This window comes from Mastigoproctus giganteus, chromosome 10, assembly GCF_048544385.1.
Source record: "Mastigoproctus giganteus isolate SK-2022 chromosome 10, ASM4854438v1, whole genome shotgun sequence".
Classification (NCBI taxonomy): Eukaryota; Metazoa; Arthropoda; class Arachnida; order Uropygi; family Thelyphonidae; genus Mastigoproctus; species Mastigoproctus giganteus.
In genome coordinates, this window is record NC_143584.1 from 160,586,810 (window position 1) to 160,599,311 (window position 12,502).

Here is a 12,502-nt window from a genome sequence, read left to right on the forward strand (position 1 = left end):
AGATACCTGCTATCTGATGAAAGACTAGTAAATCCTTAAGTAGACTGTTGAAACACTATCTCATCTTTTTTAACTGGCAGTGGTGGTAATGATACCAGTTGTAACAATAATACTGGAACCAGGTCCAACAGGCTCCAGGTATTCTTTTTATTTCCAACAATTTTTTAATTTTTTGATTTTTTATAAAAATTTTAAAATGTTTTTTAAGGCTGTTATTTTCAGAAAAACAAAACTTAATTCTGATGGGAAAAAAAATATGTACTTAATATATAATATGACACTATCTTCTTAACTTAGAGATGAAGAAGGAGTTGAAAAGTGTTAGAATAGGAACATTGAACACTGGGACAATGAATGGAAAGAGCAGAGTGCCGACCCCATATGAACGTGGGAAGAAGGCAAGGACAAAGAAGAAGAAGTCTCTTCCATTTTCAAGTTTATAAAATCAAGTAAATTTAAGTGATCACACTGTTCAAGTCTTCACAGTGTCTACCCACCCACCGACACTATCCTGTTTGGGATCTTGTCAGTATTTTGAGTAGTGCAACATCAGGCAAAATCATGGCAAAGTGCCTCTACAATGACATTTCTAGACTAGCAAACCTAGTTTCCTCATTGATACATATAGAATGAAGGTGTGCCCTACTTGTGTAATAAGTTCTTAAAATAATTAAGTGTATTAAAATTCAGAATTATGCAAGCATATGTATTTCTGCTTAAAGTATACTTATGATATATTATTAAACTGTTCATATAAGATTGAATACACTAATTAAGAAAGTTGACAGAGTAACAACCAATGGCCTTGAACATGTGATTTACTTGCAGTAAATATTTGGTGAGGGGGTCTGTCTGATCAGTAGAAGAGTTTTTTGTTTTGTTGAAAATAACTTATAAAAGTACATTTTTAAATTTCCCAATTTTTTTCATTAAAATATTTTAATGAAAGATTGAATATCCATTGCTTAATTTAAGAAAAAGCAAATGCTTTACTTTTTTTTCCTTTTTTAAAAATTTTTTTTTTTTATTTCTGAAATAAAGAAAATTTGGAGCCTGACATATCATGCACCACCATTTGTATTACTTAAGGTGGGTACCCTGTGTACAATAAACAAGAAAACAATAATGTCCCTTCCACGTCAGACTATTCAAGTAAGACTGTATGGGTAATTATAAAGTTAAAGTTACTAACCTTGAACCAGCAAGTAATGTGCAACAGATATTTTGCTGAGGGGTCTGACAGACCAGCTACCTCCACTACCAGATTAAATAAATGTCAGACTAGCCTTTTGGTTATCCCATTTGTCTAAAAGTAATGCTATACCTAAGCAACTTGTAGTAGTAGTGTGTTCTACCGTGAGTAAATAAATGTCCGTTTATACTGTGGGTGACTTTGATAGTATGAACCAGAGCTGTAATTCTCAATACATTCTACGTTGATATCAATATTTGTAAAATAATAAGAGAAGTTTACCTCAATATAATACATAGAACACTTCTGTATGATACTCTCCAGAAATTAAAACGAAAAAAATCAAAAATCTTACATTACAGTAAAAAATAATTAAAAAACAATTGAACACAATTAAAAATAAATTCATCACAATTAATTAAGTAAAAAATTAATTAAAAGGGTTTAACGACAAAATTGCAAAACAATTTTCCTTCCTGATGCTGACAACGCTTTTCGACTGTATGCAGTGGTCACAGGAATAAAAATTACCGAAGAGGGGTGAGCATGAAACTTAAATAGTGATTATTTGTCTTCGTCATGCGCGTAAAAGCCCACGAATCAGAGATCAGATTTGGCCGGCGAACGTTCTCGTGTAATTTAATTTCCACAGTTTCTGCAATTAATAGTCGCGTATAATTATGTTGGACACTTAAGTATTTTGGCCTCATTAAATAAAAAAGTATATCTTTAATTAATGGCATGAAAGGACGCTGCTGAACGAGAAGCATGAACTGAGGCCGCGTGTTGATTAACACGAAAATTCAGAGGAAAACACGTCGAACCTTGGTAAGATGAGTCGCAATCACCAGAAGAAATGTTTTATACCAGGTCATTTATTTGTGTTGCAAATGAGGAAAGAACTGAGCGATTGTTCAGTATAGTGTGTAATTTCCATATTGGCATGGCCACAATTTTAAATTCGATATCTTTAAAGAATCTGTTAAGCTGTTTGTGCCACTGTTCAACATATGGATCAGAAATAAAGTATTTTTTGATATTACTATTGTTGGTTGGTGTAGTATTTTGTATCCTGTCCTTAGCTTGTACCCTAATTCTGTCTATTGTAGCAAGTGGGTAACCCCTGTTTAAGAATCTACTGGTTAATATTTGTATTTCTGAGCCCAAAGCAGATTCTGTCGTTGAATATTTATAGGCATTTAGAAATTGGTTAAAAATGATAGATCTTTTGTAGGTGAATGGGTGATGGCTGTTATAATGTAAAAGCATGCCGGTGTTTGTATGTTTTTAATAGATGTTAAATTGGATTTTATTCAAGTCCCAAGTAAGCATGAAATTTAGAAAATTTAAAGACTAAGTATCTGTATCCTCCCTTTACTATGTAAATTTGAGTCTAGAATGAACATTATTAAATGAATGTAAAATGTATGGGATAGTACTACTATCAGTAATAACTAGAACATCGTCTAAATACCTCCCGTAGTATGTGATATGGGATAGAAGAGGCATCAAATGTATATGCTCAATCGTTGAGAGATAGATCTCCGATATTAAGCCGCTCAGGCTCAATCCAATTGGCTCATTTAAAATTGTAGCCAGGCCAATATGGAAATTACACACTATACTGAACAATCGCTCAGTTCTTTCCTCGTTCGCAACACAAATAAAAGACCCGGTATACATTCTTACTGTGATTGCGACTTGTCTTGCCAAGGTTCGACGTGTTTTCCTCTAAATTTTCGTGTTAATCAACATGCGGCCTCAATTCGTGTTTCTTGTTCAGCAGCATCTAAATTAGCCTTTTGTGCAGTTAACCAAAAACATACTTTTTTATTTAACGAGGCCAAAATACTCAGTGTCCAACGTAATTTTGTACAACTATTAATTGCAGAAATCATTGAAATTAAATTACACGAGAATTCTGTTAATGTTCGCCGGCCATATCTGATCTCCGATTCGTGGGCTTTTACACACATGCGCGAAGACAAATAATTGCTATTTAAGTTTCATGCTCACCCCTATTTTTCATTCCTGTGATCACAACATGCGATCAAAATGCATTATCAGTTTCACGAAGAAAAATCGCTTTGCAATTTTGTCATTAAATTCTTTTAATAAATTTTTACTTAATTTTTAATTGCGGTGAATTGATTTTTAATTGTGTTCAATTGTTTCTTAATTATTTTTTACTATAATGTAATATTTTCGATTATTTTCATTTTAATTTCTGGAGAGCATCATACAGAAGTGTTCTACATATTATATTGAGGTAAACTTCTCTTATTATTTTACAAATACTGTGGATGACAGAAGCCAGAAGTGTTCAAAACTTTATTGTAACTGTTTTATTGCAGTCAAAATAATAGCATACCAACTAACAATAGGCTGTACACTTCTTACGGGAGCTTATGGGCTCTATCTTGCAGTCTGCACATGATATCCCAGGACTACAGCCATCCTTGCTAAGACCATTGCAATATTTGCTACAGTTTAAAATTGACTGTCCACAAAAATACATAAGTGAACAGAATAGTCCAAGTGCTTTTCCCTAAACATGTAGTTTCAAAACAGTTTCACAAGCTATAAATCATTTTGAAACATAGAATAAATGGTAAATTTTTAACAGTCATGTATGGCAGTATTTTGTGCTTTTGTCTCTATTTATGTCTTAATTTTAGTTGTTTGTGAAGTTTTCAATAGCATTATCATTAGTTGAGGCATATGATGCAAGAAAGCAAGCTTATACAGCATCAGCAAAAAAAAAAACCCTTCCCATTTCACTCACCCGGTCACTCAAAATGTTTGTCTAGTTCAGCCTTAAATTTATTTAAGCTGTCAACTTCCACAACAACAGATGGAAGTCTGTTCCAGCAATCAACTACCCACTGGCTAAAGGGAAACTTCTGCACATCTATTCTACAACTGTCTTTCCTCAATTTGAATCTTTGCCCCCTCAGGTTCTTAATCTGAACAAGCAGAAGTATCCCATCAGCATTGAGCCTGCTCCAAACCATTCAAGGTCTTGTACACTTCAATCAGATAACCTCACAGGTACCTAGTCTCTAGAAGCTGTAATTTGCAGAACTTAAGCCTTTCTTTGTAAGTGCACCCCTTTGTTCCTCTCACCAATCTTGTTGCACTTCTCTGTACTCATTCTAGCATCTCTACATCCTTCCTAAAATGAGGCCTCCAGACCTGTACACAGTACTCAAGATGTGGCCTGACCATTGCTTATAGAAAGGGATAATTACTTCCTTGTCTCTACTAGCAAAATTCCTATATATCATTGACAAAACTCCATGACCTGCTTTGGCAGCCCATCTGCACTGTTCAGAGAATTCATATCTGACTGCACAATTACCACAGGTCTTTTTCATTCTCCACCTGCCTGAGTTTAGTACCACACAGTTGATACGTTTCTCTTGGGTTACTGCTACCCATATGCAGTACTTTGCATTTGTCGATGTTAAACTTCAGTTGCCACTTCTTAGCCCATCTGTCTAGCTTTTCTAGATCCTTTTGCAGTAGTATACTCTCTTTAACAATCCTGCCAACCTTTGTATCACCTGCAAACTTGGACATTAAGTCTGCTATACCTGCATCAATATCATTGATAAATACACAAAATAACAATTGGCCCAGCACTGAACCCTGGGGACTCCACCAGTAACATTAGTCCATGTAGAGCAGTGGCCATTTATTACCACTCTCTGCTGTCTCTCACTCAATCATCCCTTTATCCATTGCAGCAACTTGCCCTGAATGCCGTACAGCAGTCTGCCATTTGCAACAGTATGGAGAACCCAAAGTTTTTGAAAGGTATGAATCACAGATGGGTGGATAATATGGTTGAAAAGTAAGAAAGCCTTTTATTTTAATAGTAGTTGGGCAGATTCTCATGCACCTGCTGAAGGATTAAAGTTACTTTTTTTGGCAGACCTTTTGTGTATGCATGGTAGGGGGGAATGAAGTTCAGAGGCAGAATATGGAAGCATTTCAATGAGCTGTCAGTTTCTGATAATTTCTTACATAAGTATTAAACGTTATGTGCAGCTGTTAGTATTACTTTAATTGAATTTTTAAATACTTGTGGCTTTTCAATGCTGCTCTTAGTACTTGCTCAGCTTTATTAAAAAAATAACTGATTTACATAATATAAGCTAAACATAAGCTTCTTGCTAAAGGTAATATGATACTAGTTGATACCAGACAATGAGTTCTTTCAGAAACTATCATCATTGTCTTATATCTTTCATGATATAAGATGATGATAGTATTTTCTTAAAGATGATACCAAATGATGATAATCTGTGATATGACATACAATAGACTGAACCTGATGGGACCTGGTGATTGGTTAGACATCTGTATAGTCTGTTTTTAAACATGTATTAAAGCTTATTTCAGTATTTTCTCAATACTGAAAACTATTATCGATATTATAAAATGACATATCGAAAGAGTTTAATTTATTATCAAAGTTAGCAAAAGTAAATATCGCTGAATAGCCAGAAAAAACAATCTGAGTATGCATACACAGCTGAATATAGCTTCCTTGGTGTCTGAACTTAAAAGATCAGCTGGGTTAAGAACCAATCCTGATTTATATTGTAGAATCCCATTAACAAATTTTTTTATTGTAAATGCTTGCAGTTGTAAAAATGATTTTTCCTAGTCCAGTTGCAGAGTTGTATAATAATATTTGCTCATATATATTTAAAATTATAAACATATTCTCTGTTAAATGAAACCATTACTTATATCTGTTTATTAGGATGAAGATGGACAAACAGTATTGCATTTTGCTGCTATGAGACCTCATCCAAATGGCAGTTTCTATGCACTGATAAGTCATACAGAGTTTTTGCTTGCTGAACGTGATTCAGAATATCGCACTGCACGTGATGTTGCTGAAGAATACTCCCTGAATGAAAATATTGCTGCCATTGATAGATATGTGTTAGATGCTTTCCTAAGTCAAAAATCAGCATTTTTGCAGATGATAGCACATGAGGGTTATGACCATATTCTTAACATTGCTGATTCCCAAGGACAAGATGTTACTAGTATTTTAGAAGTAGAAAAAATGGAAAGTGCACTTACATTACTGAAAGATATCTCAGACTTTCAGGTATAGTTTTATTTATTTTTTTTTTATTTCCATTATTTATAAATATAAAACTTTGTCTTAACCTTTTAGCATTTAACCCATTGTTGGTTGCATGAACTGATATGCAGCATATTTCCAACTTTGTAACATACTTTTACCCTGTTAAATTATTATCAAAGAAAGCAAAAGTAAAAATTACTGAATAACTAGAACAGCCATTCAAATTTTGAAAAGAGAAAGTGGTGCAAAAAATTAACCCATGAAGGCTGTACTGCCTTTGTTTAAAAGCTCCATGAATTATTTTCAAGTCAACGGAATGGTTTTTGTTTGAGAGTCAAATTGAAAGGACAAAAGTGGGATGGAGGAGATCCAAATGATCCTTACATGATGAACAGTGGGTTAAGTGGTACATTGAAATAAAAAAATATATTTCATAATAATGCACTAAATTTTAAAAAGTATGCTTTACTCTTTTATAAATATATTCTATCTGTAAGTGTATATGCGGTGTAGCATGCCTTATCAGCACATAGGAATAGTATATCTCTATGGAAAGATTTTCTCTACCCATAGAGATAGATCGTCCATAACAGCAACATATACTATACTCATATTTCCAAATAAATAAATTTTATATTCATATTCCAGGATAGCCACATAGTCACAGGAGTTTGAGATACAGACTACAAGAATATTAACACATTTTGTGGTATCACATGAATTCTGACATGCACTGTGAGTAATCCTGTATTTGTAGGCTGGACACTCGGCTTCTGTCAAACATGTAGTCAATCATAAATGTTCTAAAGCCATTTTCCTTTGTGCCAACTTTTTCTAGCTTTCGGATGATAGGAACTACATTCAGTGGTATTCTGTACTAATTGATTACACCACAAAATTGGCCCCAAATGCCAAGTGATAGTTTCCAAGCAATCTCTGTAGTGTGATTTTCTAAACCCTCCTCCACTTGCAATGTTACTTCCTTCCCAACTAGTGTTGTCACTGCTGTTCCCACTAACAATGTCACCTGCTGGAGATTAGACATTTCAGTTAATAACTTGGGAACCAAGCATTTCCGGAACTATGTTGATATAAAATATTTTTATTCTCTACATATGAGGTACTCATTCCTGAAGTTATGCCATGTATATTTGAGACACCCTGTATATGGACTCTGCTAGCATTTGTACATTAGTAATAACTCTAGATTCCGAGCTGTGAGGTCGTTGACTGTGCGTAAGCTGTACAAATATTTTTCGCTGTGTATATTTATTAAAGATTATTTTTTAAAAAATTACACCTTTATGTGCAAATATGGGTGGAAAGAAGGAATGTAATGACACTGAGTGTTCTTCTAAACGTAAATGGTTGACACTAGATGATAAACTAGAAATTATAAAACAATATGAACATGGTGCATCATATGCTAAGATAGCACGGGACAAGAATATGAATGAATCATCAGTATGAACGCCTCTAAAGAATAAAGATAAAATAAAAGAACATGGAATGGTAACAGCATCTTATATGTAAAAAATGATTGTTAAAAATCGTAGTTATGAAATGGATAATATGGTACATCTGTTAATGTTATGGATTGAAGACTGTAACCAGAAAAGAATTCCATTAAGTCTGATGACTATTCAAGCTAAAGCAAGCAGTCTCTATTCACTACTAACAAAAGAAAATGGAAAGGAAGAGGAAAGTTTTTGTGCAAGCCGTGGTTGGTTTTACAGGTTTAAAAAACGTATGGGGCTCCACATTGTTCAACTTAGTGGTGAGAGTGCCAGTGCTGACATTGAAGCAGCTGCAAGACTTCATGATGATCTAAAAAAACTGATTGAACCTCCACTACAAGGGATGGAAGTCTGTTCCACCAACCAACCACCCGCTGGCTAAAGGCAAATTTCCGCACGTCTATCCTACATCTGTCTTTCCTCAATTTGAATTTATGCCCTCTCAGGTGATTATTCTGAGCTAGAGGAAGAATCCCATCAGCATTGAGCATGCTCAAACCATTCAAGGCTTTATACACCTCTATCAGATCACCTCGCTGGTGCCTAGTCTCCAGACACTGTAATTTGCAAAACTTAAGCCTTTCTTCGTAAGAGCACCCCTTTGTTCCATTCACTAATCTTGTTGCCCTTCTCTGTACTCGTTCCAGCAGCTCTACATCCTTCTTGAAATGAGGCCTCCAGACCTGTATACAGTACTCTAGGTGTGGCCTGACCATTGCCTTATACAAGGGAATAATCACCTCCTTATCCCTGCTGGAAAAATTCCTGTATATCATTGACAATACTCCATGAGCTACTCTTGCAGCTCATCTACACTGCTCAGAGAACTTCATATCTGCCTGCACAACCACCCCCAAGTCCCTTTCATTCTCTACCACTGTCAGTGTAGTACCACAGAGTTGATACGTTGCTCTGGGGTTGCTGTTTCCCATGTGTAGTACTTTACATTTGTCAATGTTAAACTTCATTTGCCACCGCTCAGCCCATCTGCTCAACCTTTCCAGATCCTGTTGCAGCAGCATAGTGTCAGTAGTGTCCTTGACAACCCTGCCAACCTTTGTATCATCTGCAAACTTGGACATTAAGCTTGATATACCATCATCAATATCATTTATAAATACAGAAAACAATAATGGACCCAACACTGAGCCCTGAGGGACTCCACTAATAACATTAGTCCACGATGAGCAGTGTCCATTGATTACCACTCTCTGTCTTCTCCCCCTCAACCACCCCTTTATCCATAGCAGCAATTTGCCTCCAATGTCACACTGCTCCAGTTTGTGTAGCAGTCTTCCATGTGCAACAGTATCAAAAGCCTTTCTAAGATCCAAGTATATAATATCAAAGCTATTTCCTGCTTCCAGTTCTTTTGTGACTGCATCATAGTATCCAATCAAATTGGTCAGGCAAGACTTTCCCTTAACAAAACTATGCTGTGTCCGAGCTATAACTGAAGTCTTGTCTAAATGATCCTGCAGTGCTTCTTTAACCAGTGCCTCCATTAATTTTCCTGGAACAGAAGTTAAGCTCACAGGTCTATAATTACTTGTGTCAGCCTTTAATTATATGATATGATGAGAGCCTTGTCGATCAATTCGGCCCTGGAAATATTGTACAAGGCTCAATGGGTAGAATTTTTTTCAGCCTGGTCTGTACTTGTTAACGGGAGAGACTGCTTCTACAGGGATGCGATACACTTAAATAGAAAGGGTGCAAGAATAGCTGATGCTATCGAGGCAGTGTTAGGTGGGTCGGAAAACTGCTAGATTGAGGGGATACATGGACTAATAGATTAACAGTAGCCACTGGCAGAGGTGAAAGTGATTCTTGCACTGCTTCTATTGGAATGAGCAGAAGCCTGGAAAACAAGATGTAGGATATTTCAGAGACTGCTGGGAGTCATTGCGGTGCAGGTGAACACATGGGTTGTGTTAGGGTAGCTAAGAATAGGAACAGGTGCATGTATACTTGTGTGTACACCAATGCTAGGAGTTTGGTAAATAAATTTGATGAATTTGAGGTATTGCTCAAAGCATCAAAGGCGGATATTGTTGGGATATCAGAGATGTGGTGTCACACAGATATAAGTAATGCAGAACTGGAATTTGGGGATTACAACGTCTACAGAAAGGATAGACAGGATAGGAAGGGAGGAGGGGTTATGCTATTAGTTAAGAAACACATAATATCCAAGGAAATGAAGCCAGTCAACATCGCTGGACAGTGCAGTGTCGAGTTAGTTTGGTGTGACATAAGCATTGGGAGATCAAAATTGAGAGTAGGAGTATGCTATAGGCCTAATGACTCTGATGAGTATAATAAGAAACTGTACAGGGAAATAGTGGGCCAGTAAATCAGTCTTATAATGGGGGATTTTAATTTCACAGATATTGACTGGAATTTGTGGGTTGGTCACTCACACACTAGCAAGGCTTTTGTAGATTTATTGGATGATTGTTTTCTACATCAGTATATTCAGGAGGCAACTAGGGGAAGTAATACTCTTGATTTGATTATCAGTAGTGATTCTTCATGCATTAAGAATCTGCAGATAAAGGAACCACTAGGTGGCAGTGATCACAGTGTGCTGAAGTGGGATTTACTCAAAGAGGTAACTACCATCAGGGGTAAAGGGAAGGGTTATTGCTTTCGTAAAGGCAACTACGATGGTCTGAGACAGTATTTAAATTCTATACAGTGGGACCAACTGATGATGTTACCAACAGCAAATTCAAAATGGGAAGCATTCAAAGAACTTATCTTGGAAGCTACTAGGCTTTACATACCAACTAAGAAATATTGTTCAAGGTTTAGGCCTAAATGAATGTCAAATGAACTAATGAGACATATGGCAGAGAAGAAAAATGCATGGGATACATACAAATTAACACGTGACACAGAAGCCTATGAGAGATATAAGTTGATCTGTAACCAAGTTACAAAGGAGGTTAGGCAGACGAAGGCAGATTACGAGAAATCTTTGGAAAGGGATGTAAAGAAAAACAGCAAAGAGTTCTTTACTTATGTAAACTCTAGAAGGAAGGGGATGAATCATATTGGTCCACTTGATATCAATGGGTCAACTGTTGATGATCCTGCTCAGGTAGCTAACAAACTAAATGAATATTTTGCATCAACATTCACACATGAGGAGTTATTCGAGGAGGGGAATGCCAGAAGTGTATTCAACTCTGGCAGTAAGCTAGATAATCTTGTAATAACTGAGAGTAAAGTGGAGGAGAAATTGTTGAAGATAAACACAAGAAAGGCACCTGGGGTGGATGGGATCTATCTAGTTATAATAAAGGAGGCAGCAAAGGAAGTAAGCAAACCCTTAGCCATAATTATGAGAGCTTCCTTGGACTCAGGGGAGGTACCCATTGACTGGAGATGTGCAAATGTAACCCCAATTCACAAAGGAAGATCAAAGGCTGACACAAGTAATTATAGATCTGTGAGTTTAACTTCTGTTCCAGGAAAATTAATGGAAGCACTGGTTAAAGAAGCACTGCAGGATCATCTAGACGACTTCAGTTATAGCTCAGACACAGCATGGTTTTGTTAAGGGGAAGTCTTGCCTGACCAATTTGATTGGATACTATAATGCAGCCACAAAAGAACTGGATGCAGGGAATAACTTTGATATTATATACTTGGATCTTAGAAAAGATTTTGATGCTGTTGCACATGGAAGACTGCTGCACAAATTGGAGCAGTGTGGCATTGGAGGCAAATTGCTGCTATGGATAAAGGGGTGGTTGAGGGGAAGAAGACAGAGAGTGGTAATCAATGGACACTGCTCATTGTGGAATAATGTTATTAGTGGAGTCCCTCAGGGTTCAGCATTGTGTCCATTATTGTTTTCTGTATTTATAAATAATATTGATTATGGTATATCAAGCTTAATGTCCAAGTTTGCAGATGATACAAAGGTTGGCAGGGTTGTTAAGGACACTACTGACGCTATGCTGCTGCAACAGGATCTAGAAAGGTTGAGCAGATGGGCTGAGAGGTGGCAAATGAAGTTTAACATTGACAAATGAAAAGTACTACATATGGGAAACAGCAACCCCAGAGCAACGTATCAACTCTGTTGTACTACACTGACAATGGTAGAGAATGAAAAGGACCTGGGGGTGGTTGTGCAGGCAGATATGAAGTTCTCTGAGCAGTGCAGATGGGCTGCAAGAGTAGCTCATGGTGTCTTGTCAATGATATACAGGAATTTTTCTAGCAGGGATAAGGAGGTGATATTCCCTTGTATAAGGCAATGGTCAGGCCACACCTTGAGTACTGTATGCAGCTCTGGAGGCCTCATTTCAAGGATGTAGAGCTGCTGGAATGAGTACAGAGAAGGGCAACAAGATTAGTGAATGGAACAAAGGGTTGCTATTACGAAGAAAGGCTTAAGTTTTGCAAATTACAGTGTCTGGAGACTAGGCACCAGTGAGGTGATCTGATAGAGGTGTATAAAGCCTTGAATGGTTTGAGCATCTCAGTGCTGATGGGATTCTTCCTCTTGCTCAGAATAATCACCTGAGAGAGCATAAATTCAAATTGAGGAAAGACAGATGTAGGATAGATGTGCAGAAATTTGCCTTTAGCCAGTGGGTAGTTGGTTGGTGGAACAGACTTCCATCCCTTGTTGTGGAAGTTGATAGCCTAAACAAATTTAAGGCT

General features: G+C 36.7%; 1 protein-coding gene across 1 annotated transcript in view; it reads left to right on the plus strand.

Annotated features, from left to right (window-relative positions):
- Positions 1-12,502, plus strand: part of LOC150079425 (uncharacterized) — a 227,770-nt gene that overhangs the window by 194,801 nt on the left and 20,467 nt on the right. Inside the window, exon 25 of the mRNA XM_090383066.1 lies at positions 5,967-6,323. Coding sequence (XP_090239192.1) covers positions 5,967-6,323 — 357 coding nt within the window. The remainder of the gene's footprint in view (positions 1-5,966; positions 6,324-12,502) is intronic.